Below are 23,945 nucleotides of genomic sequence, written 5' to 3'. Positions count from 1 at the left end.
GATCCATCTTGTTCTGTCTATCAAATCCAGAAAGAAATCCATGGTTTTTCTGGTGGGGGTTGGGGGGTAGGGAAGAGAATCGGGTGTGTGAAATGTCAACAAGGAGGTCAAAGATTGAGTTAATTATAAACTAAATATATATTTTGGTGCAAGTGGTGTGGAATAGAAGCCACTTCAGACCCTCTTTTGAAAACCTTTAAAATTGGATGAATTAACCAATTCAGTGTCTCCTTAATGTAGATGAGGATTGGCAGATTGAGGCCAATTAGAGTACAGTTATCATTAATGAAGGAGAAGGTGATGAGTTGTTGAAACCAGTCGGGATCTTCAAGTCTCTTTGTTGTAGTGAAAGTATCAGGTATTGTGGAGAAATCTCTGAAATATGCAAAGTGAAACTTGAAGGCTAATACTCTTGAGTATACAAAAGTACGTTATGGAAATGGTACAAACTGTCCAAACCAATTATCACTCCATCTACAGTATCTTCTTCTGACGTTTGTTATTCACTTAGGCCTACTGTGCGTATACCAAGGTATAAAGTGTGTGCTGTATTGGTGGCTGGGAGGGATTTTTTTTTTTTTATAGAATTTTAATGACGCCAACAGCCATTATTAAATAGATTATTTATTTTATGACTTATTCCTCATCAACAACAAATCACAAATTTTATTGAAATCTCAGTCAACTGAAATAATAACTAGAGTATCATTTTCATGCACCGTCTGTTCCCAGGAGTAGTTATAACACAAAAAGAGGTTTAGGAAAAGGCCTGCTGTTGCAAGCTGGGACTAGAATAAAGTTGAAACAAGGCTTAATTAAACACTGAAATCGTGTAAAAGGATTATCAAAGATTGTTACAGCGTACGCAACTGTCGCAACACTCGCGTTCAGAGGCTTATTTTAAACAGAGAAGGTAATGCACCGGAAAATACTGCCTACGGGAATATGGTAAACCTGTTTGGTATTAAAAAAATAATAAGTCTATTTATGATAGTTAATTGCATAGTAAAAGCATAACAATTCCTAACTACAGACAGTTTATCTATAATGTTAAATAACAATAAAATCCATGCACTAATAAAAAATTACTGCATGGTATGGGATAGAAAAATAATTTTGGAAGTTCTCACTGATATAAACTATTAAAAATGTGGATTAGCACTAAGTTTCATCCTATATTTTTGTTGTGCTTTAACTCTGTACTAAGGGCTGGAAGTGAGATGAGTGTTTCTGATTGGTTTGGCCACCCTGGGTAAAATATTGTGAATAAATAAATTTCTTCATCGAAATGTTAAATTTAAAATTGAGCATGTACAAACACAAACAACCTGGGAATATGCTACATTTGTATATTTCCAGTATTTCTTTCTGTTTATCTTTTTCTTTTGTCTTTCAAATTTTATTCAGTGTTAATCTGTATACCTAGTGTTTATTTGTATTGGATTGAACTTTACCACTTATGTTGTCAGACTGGCTTTCAAGGAGTCCTCATTAACATAACGTAAACAGCAATACCACAATCATTCATACACCTTTCGAAAATGACCCCGATTCTAAGAAAATATAACCAAGGGGTCAGAGCATTACCGGATCTTGTAGGAGCAAATTGTTGAATGTTTGTTAACAGCCTCGAATTGAACATGTATGAAACAGAGGTAATGAGTATAACCGCATCTTTTATGTGTGTGATGATGTAGAAAAATGTGTACACCAATTGTGATGATGTATATGGTAACTGTTAGCTGGAAATTTACCATCACATGAGTGACCAAGTACACGTACGTTGTATTGTACATCCGTTTGACCTAAGGTAGGCACCAGCTGTAGGTATTTTAATATCTTTTCTTTAGGATGATTTTTCCTTTTCAAAGTTCATTAAAACGTAATTTTTAACTACTGATATACTAACTTCAACAAAATTGATCGCCAGTTTTATGCATCTGTGAATTAGAGGGGAAACTATTTCAATTGAAAACTAATAAACTTAAATTAAATTATAATTACTTAAATTATATAATTCTAAGAAATTCTAATACTGAATTAAATTTTTCAAGTTGTTTGCACATACCAAGGGCCTGTTGCTTGCTCATTTGAGGAAAAGCACAAATTGCGGACTAGATTAATTACCAGATGTTAGTATACTTTCCTCCTAATAGTTTTATGTACTTTTACGATCTGTCTTTTCGTTAGTGATTAAGTATGAGTGCTTGTACTTATGCCTTTGGTTAATTATTAAGTATTAGAATTAATGAAGGAGTAGATGATATTGTAGATGTGACAAAAAATGACCTGCATGTGGAACATGTGGAAAGCATGTAGTTTTTTTGGGGGAGGGGGGATAAGGTAAAAAGTCAAAATAGATTGAAAACTTTTTGCTGTTATTACATTTCTTTCCTAATAGGTTATTGTACTTTATGACCTGGCTTTTCTTTGATGATTAAGTATGGGTGCTTATGTGCAATGTTCCTACAAAGCGGAGTACAGTAGATCACTTGCCTTGGTGATGTTGCAACAATTGATTTACTATGGTTGACAACAAATGTTGGATTTTCTGGGTTAAAAAGTCAAGAATGATTGAAAACTTTTGCTGTTAATATAGTTTCTTGTTAATTGGTTCAATGTACTTTTATTGCCTATCTTTTGGTTAGTGATTAAGTAGGGATGCTTGGAAACTTCGATGCTTTGTTAGGTATTAAGTTACAGATGTGTTGGAAGTTCTGGGTTCATACTAATTATTCACTTTTTAAAAATACATAAATGTATATTTTTTTATTTTTTTTTGTTTACCAAGAAGTGAATTATCTGTTAATTGCCTTATGTTCAAAAGGCAATTTGATTTTATTTAATACAGTATCGTTTAGAGGTAATAAATGTAACAGTAAAATGTTAATGTAAAAATATTAAACATCAAAACCAACAATATAGATTACAAACTATGTGAGGACAAAATATAAATCATTACCAGCTGATTAATAATGACTTAGCTGATCTAATGCACCATGTTACCAAGGATATCATACCCCAGTGGCGGATCTAGGAGTTAGCAATGGTGGGGGAGGGGGGTGCCGTGAGAACCTTGGGGGAGGGGGTGTTTGAGAGGAGCGTCCATTCCCATTTGGGATTTGTTTAGAATTAGTAAGCGGCTAGATGTTTTTAAATGGCATCTGAAAAGAAGTTACACTTAAAATGGAAAGCGTACGTTTTAGCAGTATAGCCTCCTACACGTAAAGTGTGCACACAAGAAGGACACACATCCTTTTTTTTTCATGGTAAACGAAGGGGGGGGGGCTAGCTAACCCTATTCACCCCTCGCCCCAGATTTGCCACTATACTCGGATGAATTCAGGATTATAGCAGATATTATTTTCTCTTTAAGTTATTATTAAAATCTCAAGCCGAATTGAGTTCTTGAAAGATGTTATATAAATTTGATTTAAATTAACAATATAATGAAGTAGGCCTAGAAATATATAAAGGAGAGGTTTTAGGGGATGATGCAAGATATGATTTATTACTACATGTAGCCAACAATATTGGATTTTCTGAGCACAGGCAAAGATGTCTCAATGATTGAAAACTTTTATCTGTTAGTACATTTGTTTCCTAATTGCCCTAATGTACTTTTACGACCTGTCTTTGGTTAGTGATTAAGTATAGGTGCTTAAGAATCAGGTCTTTTGTTAAGCAGTAAGTATAAAATTAAGTATTTAATGTCCATAAGGTGGAGTAGTCATTCTTGGGAACGTGGCAGAGAAATAATTTACTACATGTTGCAAAGAATGTTGGATTTTCTAAAGATGAGTAAAAATGTCTAAATGATTGAAAACTTTTATCTGTTAATACATTTCTTTCCTAATTGGTTTAATGTACTTTTACGACCAGTCTGTTTGTTAATGATTTAAGTATGTCCTTAAGAATTGTACCTTTTGTTATGTATTAAAAATCTGATGAAGTATTGATGTTCATAAGGAGGAGTAGTTGTTCTTGAAATGTGGTAAAAGTAATTTATTACCATGTTACAAAGAACTGTGGATTTTCTTGGGATAAAAATTTAAAAATTAAATTTTAACTGTTAGTACACTTCTTTACTAAGTAGTTTAAATGTATTTTTACGACCTGTATTTTGGTAAATGATGTATTGGTGCTAAGGAATTATACCTTTTGTTATGTACTGAAAATTTGATGTTCTTGAAATGTGGCAAATGCAATTTACTACCATGTAGTAAAGAATTTTCGATTTTCTTTGGATGCGTTAAAAAGTCGAAAATGATTGAGAGCTTTATCTGTTAGTATACTTCCTTTCTAATTAGTTTAATGCAATTTTATGACCTGTCTTTTGGTTTGTGATTAAGTATGGGTGCTTAAAACTTGTGTTAAAATGTACTGAATGACCATAAAAGTGGAGTAGATGTTTTTGGGGATGTTGCAACCAAAATGATTAATTACATTTACAGTAGCCAAGAATCTTGAATTTTCTAGGGATGAGTTAAAAAGTCGAAAATGATTAAAACTTTTATCTGTTAGTGCACTTTCAGCATAATTAGCTTAATGTACTTTTATGACCTGTCTTTTGCTTAGTGATTAAGTATGGGTGCTTTAGGCCTTTCTTTAATTATAATGAAAAATTATCTTATGTTCATTGAAGGAGGAGTAACTGTTTTTGTGGAGATGACATGGAATGATTTACTATTGAGTGGCTAAAAATGTTGAATTTCCAGAGATGCATTAAAAAGTCAAAAATGATTGAAAACTTTTTTTGGGACGGTGCTGATATTCTCCTTGAGGTGCCAGGGCAGAATTAATTCTAACAGCGAAGTGAACGACGTCCCCGAAGTGTGGATTACGATGTAATTTCTATAATTATCCTGAACATATGAGAACATTTGTTAAGGAAGATTCCCATAATGACTCATTAGCGTACTCAAGTGACTGACTTACAAAGTGAGATTATAATTATTCATCATGGGTTTGGTATTCATCCCTCTATCCATGTTCAAATGTAAATAGCTTGTATAATTCCAAACCCGATTGGATAATGGTGAAACACATAGCCTCCTTTTTTATTTACAATTTAAATACTAACATTCTTTGTTCTTACATCTTATTGGCTGGGGTGAACCTTATAGCCTTCTTGAGTCTGTAGTACAAAGAATTATGCTGTTTTTATATGATATTTATAATAATTATTGTTAAATTCATATGTAATTGAGCCATGTGCTGCAATGTATGCATTTTACTATAAAAATTGAATAGATACAGTATACTTCAATAATAGTAGGCATAACAATAATAATATATATTTAGTTGGAATTACAAGCATAAAAGTAATAGTACTTATTTCCAAAAGAAAAGCTTCAAATTTTTTTTTTTTAATTTGTTCATTTTTATGTTGTGGGCCCATGTTGTTTATAATTTGAGGTTACAATGTGACCCTGTAGGGTACTAGTAGCGCCATTAAAGGTGTAAATTCCGTCATGGTCCTGGGCTAGGTGTCACAAGTAACCCAAGATGTCTCTATATACCCCTCTAGGTATTGACTGTCTAGATTTTAAAAATGAATGCCTGTCTCCAGTTTTCCAATGCAATTTGTTCCACAACTCTGCACATGTCAATGTTCTTTTGTATTGTCTGTTAAATCATAGAGCAAACTATTATATACTGAAATACTGTACCTCATAGAGTCATATAATTACCATTAGGAAAACTGTACTGTGTCTGTCTTAGGCTAATAACATGAAAAATAAAATTGAACATTTTAATTGCTTTTACTTCACTTTCAACTGAAATTAATACAATATGAATGTGTTCCTTACCAAAACAAAAGTTACCAGTTCTAAATAGTACCATAAGGCCTAAGTTCTATTTAATTGTGTATAAATTTAAATAGGCTCAACCCTCCAATGAACATTGAAATATCAGAAATAAGAAGGTAAAGAAAGGGTATACAAATGTATTATCAGGGCAGATAAAAACCTAGTATTATTATAGTAATATTTTGCAAGTCTTGTAAATAATAAGCCTATGTTAGTTGTTTTCTTCAACAAATTCCATGGTAGTAACATGTAGATTAAACAAAAATATTTTTTTTTTATGATATACTATATTTCTTTCAGTTTGTATATTATACAAAATTGGCATCAGTTGGTTATATTGTTCCTTTGGGATTGACTATAGATTATCCTTTTGGGATTAAGGGATTAATTGACATCACTGTGGATTAAGGTGCAGATCCTGCTCAGAGACTTTGTATGTGAGATGTTGGTGTACAATGTCTGTTGTGATTCAATCAAAATCTTTATCCACCTTTATTAATACATTACAATAAACTATGATATTTTTTTAATCGTTGGACTTAAAATCCTAAGTCCAGTCTGAATAAAGATCAAAATAGCTTATTAACATGTTTGGTCATTGAATAGTGTGTTTGTGACCTATCTGTCAGATATTCTGGTCATTTGATCAATAGCCCTGTTAGATGGCTATTGTTTTATTAGGGATGTGGTGTAGTAATTAGCTAATCAGTAGGCCTGGGTGATTTATGCTCTGGCCACATGGAGGGATAATGAGCACTAGAGAGATAAGAACAGGATCACTTGTTAGCAGGCCAGCAAGTATTATTCATTAAACCACAGACCCTTTGTAATTAAAATTCTTGAGAATTGTGAGGGAAATTAAGCTGATTTTCAGTTAGTAAATTCTAATAATACATAATGTTTATAAAAATGTTCATTTTTATTCCTCATTCGTAGGTGGAAAGAAATTGACAAAGTAACTAAAACATAGCAAACACATTTAATACATTTGTTTGAGCTTTCCTATTTTACAAGGTGTCCAATCATTGATCAACACAGTTTTCCATTAAAGCTATGGTACTTTAAAGTATAGCAAAAATGGCATACAGTAGTAACATATTTACTTATATTTTCAATAGATAAATAGAACATACTGAAAAATCAATGCAACATTATTAGTATGTTATTTTTTAAATAGCTGTATTATTATATATATAATTCTTTAATCTGAAATGCAAAACATTAAAATTATTGATATATTGTAATAATTTGATTTGAAAAATGATGTAGGAATATTTGATTGAAACGTCGCAAGATACAAAAAATGCCCGGCCTATTGTTTGCATTTTCTGATGCTCGGGTATAAACCCATTTCTCAAAATTTAGTATGAACTCAAATGAGTGGGCTTCCTCGAGAAACTAGGGGAGTAAATTGAGAACGAGAATGAGTTACTAATTAGGTATGTTTGGGTGCATCACTGTTCTAATTAGAAAAATAAAATATGCACCAGGAAGTGCTCCATATCCTCATTTGAACTTTCATCTTTATGCTCATGAAACTGGAGTAAAGGTGCTTTGACATAATTGAAGCATTGCGGAGTGGAGGACGTGCAAATCCTCATCAACTCCCATTTTGGGATCATCTTGGTTAACCTGGCCTAATGTTGTAGAGGTGTCACTCTAGAAATAGCTGCCATTTTTTTAGTAGATTCTGCATGTAAATCATTTTATAATAGAAGACAGAGTAAAATATTTACAGTTCAATTGTTTTGAGAAAGTCCTTGTTATGAGGTGTTGATAATCATGATCATCACTTGCCTAACTGTAGTAATTGCAATAGAGCTAGAAAATTATTTTGAATATGAAGGTCTTTAAGCAGTTCCTATTTATTTGTTTTTAATCTAATATTTAAATAATCTAGTATTTAACATATTTTTCCTCCGAAAATTGAAATAAACAAAAGGCATATTCAAATTCTCACTGGTTATACAACATTACATAATAATGTGTTTAGGCCTATTTTTTTAAATTTTGTATGTTCTTAATTTTTACTATAAACAGCTTTGAATTGTTGAAAACATTTTTTTTGATTAGTCAAAACACTAAAAAAACATTTGTTGACATTTCCATGGTGATAACACTACATGATCAACTTTTAGCACTTGTTTCAGAGCGGTTTTCTTTTGTTTTTCTTCTCAAGGGCACCTCAGGTTTCTGTTGCAAAAAAATCACTCAAAATAAAAGATCATTGTAATGTTTGTTATTTGATCGTTCTTTTTTTCACGGAAACCAAGCAACTGTGGAATTTTTCTCAACTGGAATTTCATTTTTTCATGTCGTTATCTTCACTGCCTGATTTTATTTCTGTTCTGTTGTTTGGTGAAATAATAGATTACTGTCGCTTAGTAATCACATTCTTGGACTCCTGTTCTTCCAAGACGTGACATTCTTGCCGATTTCTTCTTGCCTTGGGACGGTGTAGGTGGGAGGGAGTCTCTTAAAGACAACAGTACACTGGCAACGTGTCACAAAACTAAAGGAAAACAGGATGTATTCCTGCTACAATAACTAATTGCATTAGTCCTATATTATTAATTTATATTAATATTTTTATTTTAGATTAGGTGATAAATAACTATACTATAATAAAACATTTTGAATGAATCTTACGGAATATTATATGCTTGTATCTCATCTGACAAATTGATATGCCCTTTGGATTATGAACAATGCTACTGTATGCTTCATCAAAGTCTGATTAAACATGTTTGACAGACAAGAAGCTGTTAAGTGTTTATATTTTATGTGACAATTCTGCAAGATATGCCCATATATGGACATTTCTCTTATGCTTATCATTTGTCTAAACTTAAAGTAAATGTATATATGAATAACCTGTATTTACATCTATTGTTACAGGTTCTCCATCCCTTACTGGAACTGGTACCATCAGCATCATTGTTAGGGATGAGAATGACAATAGTCCGGTGTTTGATCCAGATACCTTCAACATCACCATTGATGAGGAAGTACCCATTGGCACAGATGTCTTGCTTGTTAGTGCCACAGATGCTGATGTTGGAGATAATGGCAATATACGGTAAAAACCGTTTTCTTTTGGTTGAAGTATTTTTTGCGAGTTGAATGTGTGTGGTGATATGTTCATCAGTTTCATTATTATCATTATCAGCATCATCATTATACTCGCCATCATCATATCAACATTATCATCATTAATATGATTATCATCATTTTCATTATCGTCTCAACATCATCATTAATATCCTCATTGTCCTTATCATCAACCTTAATTAAAACTTGTCTTCATCTAAATCAATGTATAATGTTTCTTTAAATTTATACTCAGATACCAACTGAATGATGAAATCGGCACAATGTTCACCATCAATCCAGTATCTGGTCAAATCATCACAGCAGGACGACTTGACCGTGAGGTTCTTTCCACGTACAATCTGGTGGTAACAGCTACGGATGGCAACGCGCTGAGCCCAGCAAATTCTCGAACAGCCACTGCTAATGTTGTTGTTTACCTAAGAGACATCAACGACAATGGGCCAGTATTTCCTATTGTATCATTGGCGGCCACTATCCCAAGCACCTGCGGTGCAGGTATTATTCATTTTTTTTTATCCTTGTAAAGACATTGTTGAACTGCGAGTACCACCAGGAGTGCTTGTCATCTTGTCTATTATTGTTCTTAGTAGATTTTCCAAAACTAAAGTCCTGTTCATACTATCAAAATGTCTTTGACAAAAAACTGTTGTATGCCCATATATAGTCATGATGTGCCTATATATGGTCATGATGTGATGTCTTCATGACCATATTTGGGCATGTCATACAAATTTGATAATGTAGACTGAACTGGTTGTTATAAAAGGCCAAAACGGATAAAGGTTAAAGGGTAACTAAAGATTTGAGTGTGGCCTGTTTCTTGCTCTTGCTTCAAAGCACAAATTTGGAGCAACAAAATTAAACTGAACTTATTTTCAACCAAATTTTGGGCCAGTCTGCCTGTTTTTGTTTGGCCTAATCTACTACTTCTGCTACCGAATAGTTATCCCCAATACCTTTTTTTCTCTAGAGGACCAATGTAAATGATGACATGAAATTAAATAATTGATGATTATTAGTATTCTAATTATTATTTCTATCTCTTTTAATAAATTTTTGATAATTGTTGTGTAATACTCATTTAGGTGTTGGTCTATTTAGTGAATTTAATTGTTTAATTATTATTATCATTTTTCATTTTACAGGTACATACGTGACAGCAATTGGTGGAACAGATGCAGATGAGCCATCAAATAGTGACATTGTCTACTCCATCACAACAGGTGACACATCAAAGTTCCAGGTGGGCACATCCAGTGGCATTATCACAACAAAGAAACAACTGACTTCAGAGTCTGTATCATATGTATTAGAGGTTACTGGAAGTGATCTTGAATCTGCATTCCCTGTTGCCATGGCAACTGTTACCATCACATTTAGTAGCAGCCAGTTTCCGGTATTTAGTGCAGTTGAAACCAGTTATGACATCGAGGAAAGCAGAACAGTTGGTAGTCATCTGGTCACTGTGCAAGCTGTTAGTCAGAATGCTAGAACCACATATGCATTATCAGGAGGGAACATCGATGAGGCATTCAATATCGACAGAAACGGTCAGATTAGGATAGCAAAGAGTCTGGATAGGGAGTTAACACCAGACTATGAATTGTGGGTAGAAGCAAGAAGTGAAAGCTCTCCTGCTTTATCAAGCTTTCTCATGCTGGATGTCACCATCACGGATGTCAATGATAATGCACCCGTGTTTACCAAGATCCTGTACTATGGGGATGTCATGGAGAATTACGCTGCACCTGTGCCTGTTGTTGTCGTAACAGCTAATGATGCAGATTTAGCGGGTAATGGACAATTTGAATATGAGATAGATTCTGCCGGAAACCATCAAAATGCCTTCTACATAAACCCGCAAACAGGAGAGATAAGTACAACAAAATCACTTGACAGAGAGGAATATGCATCATATACACTGACTGTATATGCCATTGATGAGGGCTCTCCAATAATGACTGGAACCTCAATGGTGGAGGTCACAATTCAAGATCAAAATGATAATGGTATCAGGTTTGATAGCATCTACTCAGCAAATCTTCCAGAAAATTCAGCTTTTGGAAGCTATGTGATTACTGTTACTGCCACAGATCATGATGGAAGCACCAATTCTGTTATTACGTATTCCATTAAAGATGATGGTGACCATAATTTGTTTGACATTGACCCAACAAGTGGCAGAATCACAGTGGTTGGAAACCTGGATTATGAGTCACAATCTATACATCGATTGACTGTGGAAGCGAGAGACACATCCCATCTCATCGAAACAACAGTCACTATTAATGTTCTAGATGTCAATGACAATGCTCCGGTGTTCACTTTAGTGACATATGAAAAGTGGATTCAAGAAGGATTGCGAGTCAATACACCAGTGTTTGAAGTGACTGCTGTTGATGTTGATGAAGGAGATGGTGGTGAGGTTCGCTACCGAATGAAGACTATGTCAGATTATTTCAAGATTGACAGTGTGACAGGTGTCATCTCTATTAAGAATGAGATACTCTTTGTTACTCAGGACTCCACAATAACTGATCCAAATGTATACAGTGTTTCCGTAGTAGCATATGATAGAGGCATTCCATTATTCTCAAATGACACTGTGATACTCTTCCATGTTCAAGACTCAAATGATCACCCACCAGTATTTGAGGAAGAAAGTTACTTTTCACCAGCTCCAGAGAATATTAGAATTGGACAGTCCATCATCCAGGTTGTTGCTAAAGATGAATTGGATATTGGAATTAATGCTGAGATACTCTATTCAGTTAGTGGAGGTAATGGTTCTGCCACCTTTGTTGTAAATCCAACATCAGGGTGGATCTCACCTAAGGCCTCCTTGGAAGGATTCATTGGAAGGTATTTTCAACTTCTTGTCAAAGCCCAAGATCAAGGGCAACAAGATCAAATGGAAGCAACAGCCACAGTAATAATCCTAGTTACTAGTATCAATGTGAACACACCAACATTCAGCGGAACACCTTACCAGGTAATCATTCCAGAAGATCAGTTAGTTCCATCTCAGATATTTATTGCCTCAGCTTCAGATGAGGATGCTGGAATGAATGGTGAAATTCTTTACTCCATAACCACTGGTAATGAACTTGGCTTATTTAACATCAATCCATCAACTGGAGCTGTAAGCGTCATTAAGCCTCTGGATTATGAATCTAAAAATGTCCACTACTTGTATATCACTGCAGTGGATCAGGCATGGGATTCCAAACAATCAACTGTTGTTTTCACTGTGCAGCTTACTAACATCAATGATAATTCTCCTGTATTCAATCCTACCAGCTACACCGCCATGATTGCTGAAAACTCTCCAAGTGCCACCACAGTTGTCACAGTATCAGCCACTGATGCAGATACACCTCCAAACGCAGGCTTCTACTACAGCATCATTGGTGGTAGCGGTAGGGATTATTTCATCGTCAATTCTGAGACTGGTATAATTCTGACTCAAGGAAATCTAGACTATGAGAGCAGCAACCAAGACTTTGAACTCACTGTTGCAGCCACGGATGTAGACCCTCAGGTATTCAGGCAAGGAATTGCTCATGTCGTTATTCATGTTACAGGAGTCAACGAATACTTCCCAAGATTTATTCAGAATTCGTATGACTTCTTTGTACGAGAAGATGCTGTGGATGGATTTGTTGTGGATAGAGTTATAGCAACAGATACAGATCAAGGAGCAGATGGAGAAGTGTTTTATTATCTTGTTGGGGCCAATACCGACAAAGGATTTTCCATAAACGAAATAACTGGGGAAATATTTGTTTCTAAAGCACATGGCACTCTTGACAGGGAGACTGAAAACAAAGTTGTATTGACTGTTCTAGCAAAAAATGCTGGACCAATTGATGGTGACAATGTGGATAAGGCAACAGTCACAATGTTTATCACAGATGCTAATGATCCACCAATTTTCCTAGAAGAAAATTACTTTGGCAGTGTCAGTGAGGGTGCTGCTGTGGAGACCTCTATTCTGACAGTAACAGCAGTAGAATATGATGAGCTTCCCAGTGACAGACGTTTCAATTATTCAATCACAGCTGGCAACATTAACAATGCATTTAAGGTTGATTCATTCGGTGCTGTCAAAGTGAACAATAACTTAGACCGAGAAACTATTGATGAATACACTTTAACTGTATCAGCAACAGATGAAGGAAATCCACCACAGTCTGGATTCACCACTGTGGTCATCTCTCTCACTGATGTCAATGATAATGGACCCATACTAGAAACTTCAGCAGGATCCGTACTGGAGAACCGGCCAATAGGCTCAAATGTGATGACATTGATTGCATCTGATCCAGACATAGCACCTCAAGAACCTTTCTCCTTCTCAATTTATTCTGGAGGAAGCAAATTTGACCTTGATCGTTCCAGTGGATTACTGACAACAAATGCTGTGTTTGATCGTGAATCTCAGAGTGAGTACTTCCTCTCAATAGAAATATCAGATTCTGGTTCTCCACAGATGACATCAATTTCAACATTGCGTATTAAAATTGAAGATGAGAATGATAACCCTTCGTCATCCCGTACAGCTAGGATTGAAGTAAAATCTTATGAAAGTAATTTCCCTGGTGGACTTATTGCAGAGGTAAAACCAAATGATGTGGACACTGATGATACCTTCAATTGCCGTCTGATATCTTCTGACACCTCAATGTTCAGTATCCTTCGTGGTTGTGAGCTACACTCAACATCTCACAGTGGGGAGAACCAGTATCAGCTAACAGTTAGTGGAAATGATGGAACACATGCTGAGGTCCAATCATCTTTTTCTGTTGAGTTTCAACAGTTTGGAAGTGCTGCCTTAACAAGCAGTTTAACACTTCGTCTCTCAAACACCAACGCTGAATATTTTGTTATGAATTCTTACAACCAATTTCTGACGTCTGTTTCAAGTCTATTGAATAGTGGAGAGAGCATCATTGTCTTTAGTCTGAAGGATGTCAGTGATAATAACCAGCTGGATCTGTTGGTTGCAATTGAAAAAAGCAATGGTCAGTATATACCACGATCTCAAGCATCTGCTTTCTTCCAGAGTAACATCAACACAATTGAAAGTCAATCTAATGTGGACATTGAGATGATCAACTTTACTCCATGCCAACTAAATCCCTGCCAGAATCAAGGGACATGCAGTGATTACGTAGAAATGTATGATGATGAAATTATTGTAGAAACAAGCGAGATCATTATTGTTGCACGCAACACTAGTCGTGTATTTGAATGTGCTTGTGCCATCGAATTCCATGGAACTTTGTGCGAGTTGGAAGTTGATCAATGTGAATCTGTTGTGTGCCAGAATGGCGGAACCTGTGTAGACGGTTCCGGTTCCTTTAGTTGTCAGTGTTTAAGTGGATTCTCTGGAGATCTCTGCGAAATAAATAATGATGACTGCAATGGTAACTTATGCACCAATGGTGGTACATGCATTGATCTAGTGAACACACATCGATGCGAATGTCCGACCGGGTACTTTGGCGTTTATTGTGAGGAAGGTCCGTGCACATCTCAACCATGTCAGAATGGAGGCACGTGCCGGGAGCGAGGTGGCACGTACCAATGTGAGTGCAAATACGGAGAGAAAGGCAACGACTGCCAGTTCAGCAGCATCGGTTTTGAGGGCGGTTCCTACATGGAGTTCATTAGCACTCTAGGATCATCAAACATAATCACAATTGAGTTCACAACAGTGCAAGCGAACGCTTTACTGTTCTACAACCATGATGGAACGACAACCTACTTATCAAACTTTTTGGCACTTGAGGTTATTAACGGACAACTGCAATTGTCTTATTCAGACGGTGGTGACATCATACGGATTAAAACTATGAAGGTAGTCTCTGATGGTCAGTGGCATACAGTTCAAGCCAAGCAAGATAATCAGGTAAAAATATATTAATCTTAGTATCTTTATAACGTAACCATCATATACAGAACTGAGCATTTCAATCTAAACCTAAGTTGAGCACTACCTGAATGTAATTTCTACTGATATGAAACAGTATAAGCTGTGAAATAGGGAACTGAATATCACATGTACCTTGTGGGCCTACCAAAGGTTTGATATCAGTTCCAATTTAATTGGGTGGTCTATGTTGAAGTCAGGTTCTGGAAATCAGGCAATTAGGTTGAAAGTTTTCAATAGAATGGCATAGAAAGCTTTAAGGCAAATTGAAGAAACTCTTTTTATCATAATGTAACATTTATATTTACTTTTTTACATTTACATGACTACATCTTGCAAAAGACTATTAAATAAGTCAGTCACTGCAACAATAATGTTTCAACCTGCAAAGGACAAGACTCTCTGTTGCCATAATCACACGTGAATGGATGTTAATATATTCTTATCAGTGATAATCGATATTAATGATGATAATATATAATATTATGTGCTATTTATTAAAAAAAGATTTATTTTAGGAGAAATATTTGAGGCTTGCAATGAAAAAAAACCAGCTTAAGTGAGCAAAAAATGAAAATTGATTTTTTTTATTTATTCTTATTCTCCACATTATAAGTTTATAATGATGGGTCATTTGCTGGAATTTACTTTACTATTGCCAAAGTTATGAGTAAAAGTATTACAGCTTCTCTATGCTAAAGTACACAATACTGTCACATTCTTATGATAATTACTCAGTTTAACATTAGCGACAGGTACACTGGGATTGGAATGGCACGCCTCATATGTGAAATTCCATAATTATATATTTATCACATTCGGTAGATAATCTAGGTATTTTTGTCTCATCATTCAACGTTTTATTCATACTTCCACACCCCCTCCTCTGAAAACATTTACTTCCAAAAAGTTAATATCTTAAAAATGTGATAAATCCAAGGTTTCCAAATCAAAACATTAATTTTTATTTCTCTACCTTTTTGATAATGTGTGCTACTGTAGTTACATTCTCTTTGGGTATTTTATCAAGGTTTAAAAGGCATCCTCTAAGGTGTATTGCTACCTGTTCTACCTGTGGACAAAGGATGAAAAGGGTACAAATTGTCCCCCTGGGAATAAAGATGTCGCCCTTGGTTATGGGTAATAAAACCCTTAAATAACAGAGATGCTCTCTGTGAGAAACTGGTTCGATGGAAGATAATAAAAATAAATGAAGGGTGGCTGCAATTACTTGCAACATCACGTTTTTCCATAGTTTTGCAATTTTTGCGTTCTAGTATATATTTCAATTTAGATAAAATTTGTCTTCATAAATTATATTATCTAAATGTATAATTATTAAAATATTTGAATTATTTTTTGTATTATTCAGCAAAAGATAGAATAAACAAAACATGAAACAAATAAAATGAACAAATCATTAGAAAGTACATTAAAAATACTATAGGCATTAGCTGCCAGGAAAGCACAAAATGATATAGATAAACATTTAAAAATAATTAATAATGAAACTCATCTAGTACCATCTTTAACTTCAGAGGCGTGTGATATGTGACATTTTTTTTTGCTTTTATTATTTTCTATTTATTATCACTATTTCTTAAATACATACCTTATTCTAAACCAACTGATTGCAACTGTTAATTATGAGCACCCCTACAACAAAAATAGAACAATCATACTGTCACAGCACAGTTAATAAAATGCTAAAATAAAGTATTACATTAGTTGCAGTATTTGTCTACATTTGTTTAATGTATTAACAACAAATTATTCATGATTTATAAAAAAGAAAACATTGTATTTATGAGATGTAATTGTATGTTTATGTCAGTTGGCCTTTGATATAGTCATATTTAGTTGAAGCTACATGAAGATTTTTACAATTAATAACATAAATAAATTAAATTCCCATCAAAAGTATTAAAAAATATTACTGTTGTAAGTATTGGTATTAAATTTTTACAGTTAATGTTATTAATAGTACCGATATGATTATTATCAATTATTATTAGTATTTATCTTTAGCATTTACCAACATAGCGTTCCTATGCTCCCAAACATCTTGGATTTATAGGTTCTAATTGGAGAGATCAAAACCCAACAGACAGACACAATTGCTCTATATAGACTAAATAGTGATACTCTTCCCCTTTTAGACGCTGTTTTCAATTTACACGCATCTCTTATGGGAGGCCAATAAATTGTGAGAGAATAAATCCAAGGTCATATTATTTCAAGTGAGTTAGGGAGTCCAAAGCAACTGGGACGTAAAATGGTCACAGGTGAAAAATTCTGCTGAGCTTCACCGCAAATTTAACTAAATTACCAGCGCTATTAAATGCTGAAAGCAAAGATACCGTACCAGATAACAGGATTGTGTCACGTTCGTGTGTGCCGGTGTCTTTGATGATACAAATTTTTAGATCTTACTCATGGATGTTTTTGTTGTTTTTCTAAGAGTGGCTGTATTGTAGCATTGTGGTTATTTTGCTTGCCTTCAGTTCTTAGGTCCTGTGTTCAAATCCAGTATCTTTCCTTATGATGAGACTTCATAATATTCTATATGTTCTTTGAATATCCTTAAAGCTTGTAACATTTTGTAGAACTGATTTTTCTAAGACACAAAAGTATATTTGACAAAACTACCCTTTTTTCCACCTTGTTCCCCCAGATTTTAAATACTCAAAAATCTGTATCTCATTTAACCGCTTCCGAGTTATTCGTCAAATATGCTTTTTGTGTTCTACAACATATTTAAAAAAAAATCTCATTGCATTTAAGAGTACCATTGGTAAGATGGCGATCATACAAGACATTGAATTTCTTATGCAAAAGTTTAAAGTACTCTTGCTAGCGTAACGTTAATGTTTATGTCTCCCCAATTCCCATACCTACCAAAATTAAATCTAAGTTCTCTACGTTGATAAATGTACCAAGTAATGTGTGTTGACAGTTAGCAAATGCAGGTGAATTCTTCAGTACATTATTAGTAATTGTGCGATTCTGTGCTATTTTAACAGATGCCGTTTGATCAATTGTATGGTATAATTAAATGTACGTGTACTGAGATAATCAATTGAAAAATATTTGTTCATTTCATTTATTTATTTAGACAAGAGTTTGAGGGCCCCAAAAGCAACAAAGTCCCCATGACAAAAGTCTGGAGCCCCAGTAAACTAAACTTAACTACATACTTATCTATAATATGAAACAGAAATATAACCTTTATTCATTATTTAATTTCTATTTGTAGGGTTGCGATCTGGTTTTGTTCGACACTGACTGCCCTCCTAGCCCTGATAACGCCAAGATGTGTCGTGTTTCCAAAACAGCAAATTTGATTCGGTAAGTCAACATTCCAAAAACCTTAGAAACCTTTATAAAGTGATTTTCCATACCAGACAGTTTGTGTCTGAACAGCATCGGTATTCTCTGTGAACTTTAAATTTGTGTTCAGAGCACAACTTTCAATCTTGGCATATAATTTCACAACACAAATGCTGTAGTGTTGTTGTTATTCAACTTTAGGCTTACTGTTTTAATAGTCTGCTAGTATAAGATAGTGTTTAAAAAGTTACACAAGTAGCAGTTAAAAGCTTCTGGGAGATGGTTCATGGAGAGCATTCCAGTCATGAAGTCAACCATACTAAGACAAAATTGGACACGACGTCTTTGTTGACTACAGAAGCGTGGGGTTGGTAGATCTGAGACGTGACTGGTACAAGTTCTTTGTTAATGTTTTTGTGAAGTTGAAGGACATAATCTGCTTTGATTTTCTGTGTGCTTCAATTTCGTCCGAATAATCACATTAAAATGTTTCTGATTTTAACTAAAGCTGAACTCTTTATTATTCCCCACAGTATAATAAAAAATGTTTTTTTTTGGCTAGAAGTAAATTATTAAAAAACAACACTAAAAAGGTGTATAATTGGTTGGCTATTATTATTACTTTCCTTGTTTAAATTATTTTAATTTTATAAATAGAATACCCATGTGACATACTGTATGTGTCCATATTCATCCTTCTATGGCATTTAAAAATTTAGTCATTCTAAATTTGCACATCTGCGATTGGTCGGATTTTAATTTTTTTGTATGTGAAACTATATTGATTTAAAGCAATCTGGGACACTATTCTTTAATAGTTTCATCTTGTCTCACCTGGTTTAGTTTGGTCTGCTTTGGTTTATACTTTTATTCTTATTATTTTCTTTCATTTTTACTTTTATTTTTTATGCTTTTAATTTTGTGTTATGAGTTATTGTAAAGTTTTTCAAATTTTTTCTTCCAGAGGGTTGAATTTACAAGGTGTGCCAGTAAGTGTTGGTGGTGTGATGTCTGTTAGAAATGTGACCGATCGATTTTGGCAAGTCTCCACCGCAGATTACGTTGGCTGCATACGAGACATCTACGTCAACAGTCAGCAGCTTGGCGACTCCAATGTTTTCCGGTCAGCTGGAACAATTGATGGCTGCCCAAGAGATTTGACCACATGCAGTGGTCAGGTCTGTGCCGGTCAAAGTGTATGTGTGGACGAGTGGTGGACGTATAGATGTGAGTGCGAAGAAGAAAAAGCTGGCCTTACTTGCGATGAAGGTAAGTTAATAAAACAACGTCACTGGAAATCAAATAATTTAAAACTATGTAATTATGAAAATAATAATACTTGAATTTAAGATGGTCCTTAGAGTCGTAGTTGAATTAAAGGTACTTACTACATTAATAAAAAATTTACTTATAAACAATACAAAAAAAAAATGGGTGAAATACATATTTCTATGCTATGCCCCGTCTGGTACTAAAGAGCTTAAAGAAATGAAGGGAGTTTTGTTTTTCAATAAGAAAAAATAATTAGGAAGGAGACATAGCCAACCAGTGGTTTTACCTTAAAAATCATATTTCTTATCAAAAGTTTAATTATTTTGTTACAAAATACTAATTATAAACATATAATTATTCCCTTCCAATTGGTTAAATTATTCTGTTTTTCTCGTTTAGTTGCTTTGCCAGTCTCCTTTGGTTCCGGTGCTTACGTTGAGTATACCGTGAAAGAAAGCTACCGCAGACAACAACAGCTAGATAATGCGAAGAGCAACAATAATCGCAAACGAAGGGCAACCAACAAACAATCTTTGAACATGCGCTTCCGCACGCAAGCAGATGACGGCCTCCTACTTCTTGTAAACACTGGAGAAGAATTCACTTTGTTGCAGGTAACTAACTTGGTTTAGATGGTAGAGTAGCCAACCAGAGATCGGGGGTCTTGGGTTCAGATCTTTGCAAATAGGATTATTTACGAAGAGATTCAATTAAATTTGATTTCTTTGTTATCATGATATTTCCTGTTTTAAAAATGTACTTTATGTTTTGGTAATTCATATTTTTTGAATGATGTGAAGTAAAATAAATCTGAAACAGTTAACCCTACACCAAGTATTTCATATTTTTTAAAAATTTTTAAAGAAAGATTTTACATAAATTTAACAAAAATTTAATTTGTTATTCAGGTTGTTGATGGAGCGTTGACTTATTCTTACGGTACATCATACTCAACAGTTGGTACTATCACTATCGCAAGCCCCAAGTGCAACACCGGTTCCTGGCACAATGCCAGCATTGTCAGAGATGATCGACATATCACGCTAAGCCTTGATGATGCATCAAAAAGCAGTATCTTTGATAAGACACCTCCAGACTTCTCTGGAGTTGACGTCACTTTAATGTCGCTTGGTGGGACCAAGGATGATCTTGTGGTGGATGGAACAACAATAGCTGGTACGTTGGCTATAATAATGACCATAATGATGATGATGACAATGATAATGAATTAGATTTCTAAAGCACATATTCTACCAATGATGCTGGTGCTGCAGTGTTCAACAATAAAATTATGTTAACATAAACCACAAGCCAAGTTCACTTAGACGTACAGGCTACAAATAAAGTAAATAAAGAAATTAAATTGTAATATGTAGCGCGGGAGCGCTTGCTGCTGCGGATACATTTCTGTCTCTCAATCTCGAGGTCGGGGGTTTAAACCTTCACTGTGCATTTCGCTTGAGGGCTTGGACAAGGCACTTTAATCCACCCAGGAGTGTAAATTGGTGCCTGGTTAAAATACATTGGGGAAAGGTAAGAAGGCGGCCTGGAAAGGAACAGACCACCCCAGCATATTTCTATAAAGATATAAAACAGCATTCTGTATTTAGGATGGTGTTTTTGCTTGTTAATTATCAAATATTTATTATTGATTATCTTTTCTTGTGATTTTAGGGTTGGAAGGATGTGTAGACAGCTTCAGTTTGAACGGTGAACAACTGCCGTTTGACGGAGGTAACGAAGCGTTTGAAGCAACCGTATCCACTAACACAGCAAAAGGATGTAGTGTTGTTGATTTATGTTCATCTAATCCATGCCTTGGGACTGAATTATGCGTTGATCAAGAAACCTATTATGAATGTCGCCCTCTCGTAGCTCCGAAAGATTCTAACAGCTCGTTGGTAATTATTCTTGTGTTGGTGTTTATCATCCTGGCTGGAATCATTGCAGCGCTTTTATTTATCATCATCCGAAAGCGAAAAATGGAGAAAAAAGCTTGTATTCAAAATGGTGCCGCTGTTTTCCCAAGTAGTGAGGACAATCTTGACCAACAACCAGGTCATTACAATATGGCCTTTGATGACCCTTCTCTTGTTAAAGGTCAACCGGAGATTATGCTATGCCAGCCAGATATACTAGAGAACGAATCTAACCGTTACAAATATCCAAATATTAGTCCAATTTGTCACAACACTATCATGGATACGGATGACGTCACCATTGGTATAGAAGATAGCATCGACGAACAGATAGTTCCAGAACACTACGACATTGAAAATGCAAGCAGTATAGCACCCTCAGATGTTGAAGCAACATATTATTATAGAAATTATCACGACATTGAGAAAAGACACAGAAAACATAATTATGGTAAGCGAAGTCCAAATCCGCTTTTGGCTCGAATGCAAAGGGAGAGTCCAGTTAGCCACATATCCAGGCATAGCCCTAATCCACTGTTGAGAGCCAGTCCAAACATGTATACAGATATTACACAAAAAACATCTGCAAGGCAAAGTCCTGCGGGCTTTAAACCTAATATACGTGCAAGTCCACTGCACGGCAGCCAGTCTGCATCACCGACAAAAGACTTGATGCAGCAGCGGGCTAACTCGCAGTACAGCCTTACAAGCGAACAACAAAGTATTTATAGTGCACCCGTTGTTCGGACCTCTAGTCTAGCAGTAAATGAACTAAGTCTCAAGTCACAGTCGCAAACGAAATTACGCAACCCTAATGGTGTTCCAAACGGTATGCCTGTTGGCTTGACTGTCGATGAAGTGAAGCGATTGAACACTGCACGACCTGACCTCATGATGGGCAGTCATGCAAGTACTATGGATAATCTGTCATCTTTGAGTAGCGATGACGAAACTGGTGTGAAAAGTAGCGTACTCATTGATTCGACTCGTCTTTTAGAACCGCCGGATTCGACATCTGACGAGAGCAATGACTCATTCACATGCTCTGAGTTTGAATCTGAGACCGAGCATACTATGTCAAGGAGTGAACTCGAACCGGGAACCTTGATATTTTCTCGACTCGCAGAAGTCGAGAATGAGACCGACGAAGTCGACCAGGATGCAACAATTCCTTATAATTACGAAGGTTTTAATTCAATTGGCGGATCATTAAGCACGCTATTCATGTCAGAGGATGAACTTCCTCATTTAAAACAAAATGGACTATTCAACTGGGATGAGTTCCTTAACTGGGGCCCGGCATTCGAGAAATTAGTTGGCGTCTTTAAAGATATATCGCAGTTGCAGGACTCGAGTGATTCAGAATCATGCGTGAAAATATCCTATAGTATAAACAATACAATTGAAGAAGAGTATGTATAAAGTTTTAGAATATATTTTACAAATGTGTTAAAGATACTCTCTGAGAATATGACAATTGATAGTATTATCGAAGGATCTTAAAAGTTCAGAAATGAGTGAAAGCTTCCAGTTAATAAGTTTTAATGTACATTCCAAAACATACACAAAGTATGAGAGTGTCAAAGTTCAAAGGTGACATGAGCTAAAATATCAGACCAAAGTATCACTTTTTTATATGATGTCCAGTTTGTCAAAAAAAATTCAAAATATTTTTGTATAAATTCATAGGTTTTGAAAACGTCCTGTTATCTATGTTCATTGTCCACAAACGTTATGCAAAAACCGATAATTAAAAATTCCATATTAATACCTTGTAATGTAAATAGATTTATTTAACTTTCTGCTCTGATTATATTTATGGTTATCTGATGTGGGATGAGTGATTCCCATGTATAAAAATTGACAAGCTGAAACCTCCATTATTAAACAAGTATTTTAAAGGTGTTGATAAATGTTTTTAAATATGAATTTTGTATACAGAATCTTTTATACCATATAAGAAATCATAATTATGATGAGTTTATATACATGTTAGATAGTAGAAGAGAGAAAATTTTTATTAAGCAATTTTGGTTTCGAACCCAACACTTCCAACACACCATGTGGGTGCTCTACGAACTGAACCATGATATCCAACTGGTATAAGCTTGTAGCACCTACAGTATTTGAATAATATTTCTCTCAACTACATTATAATTCAAAATGCATTAGCTAAATTGATTATACAAAAATTTGGTTGCGACTTGATTTAAAGATAATTTTATAGTTTTCACGTTTTGTGACCATTAAAATATAAGATTAGCACTTAAGTTTTTAACAAGAAATCAAAGTTAGATAAATATCTCATTAAATATTCACACAATTATTATTTCTTTTAATCTTGTAGATTCTAAATACAGTAGTTACTTCATAACTATTCAGATTTTTAACAAAATTGAAGTATCATGGTTACGCAGATAATATTTGAGTACATAAAGCAGCAATAGATATCCCATGATGCATGTTAACCATGTACATTTTATAGCAATTTTATGAGTGAAACAAAATGCAGGCATTTTAATGAGAAATTAATGATAGACCTAAAAATTGTAGGTCTTGGAA

The 23,945-nt window shown here is 34.7% G+C and overlaps 1 protein-coding gene across 1 annotated transcript in view; it reads left to right on the top strand.

The window, feature by feature from the left end:
- Positions 1 to 23,939, top strand: part of LOC117124915 (protocadherin Fat 4-like) — a 76,345-nt gene extending 52,406 nt beyond the window's left edge. The window contains exons 5-12 of the mRNA XM_033271253.1: positions 8,712 to 8,892; positions 9,160 to 9,422; positions 10,073 to 14,841; positions 18,119 to 18,210; positions 19,157 to 19,461; positions 19,864 to 20,078; positions 20,373 to 20,640; positions 21,139 to 23,939. Of these exons, the coding sequence (XP_033127144.1) occupies positions 8,712 to 8,892; positions 9,160 to 9,422; positions 10,073 to 14,841; positions 18,119 to 18,210; positions 19,157 to 19,461; positions 19,864 to 20,078; positions 20,373 to 20,640; positions 21,139 to 22,805 (7,760 nt within the window). The 3' untranslated portion in view covers positions 22,806 to 23,939. The remainder of the gene's footprint in view (positions 1 to 8,711; positions 8,893 to 9,159; positions 9,423 to 10,072; positions 14,842 to 18,118; positions 18,211 to 19,156; positions 19,462 to 19,863; positions 20,079 to 20,372; positions 20,641 to 21,138) is intronic.
- The last annotated feature ends 6 nt before the right edge of the window (positions 23,940 to 23,945 follow it).

This window comes from Anneissia japonica, unplaced genomic scaffold (assembly GCF_011630105.1).
Source record: "Anneissia japonica isolate Jap-2015-1 unplaced genomic scaffold, ASM1163010v1 scaffold1881_len754168_cov175, whole genome shotgun sequence".
In the NCBI taxonomy this organism is placed as follows: Eukaryota; Metazoa; Echinodermata; class Crinoidea; order Comatulida; family Comatulidae; genus Anneissia; species Anneissia japonica.
This window is presented reverse-complemented; position numbering and strand designations above follow the sequence as displayed.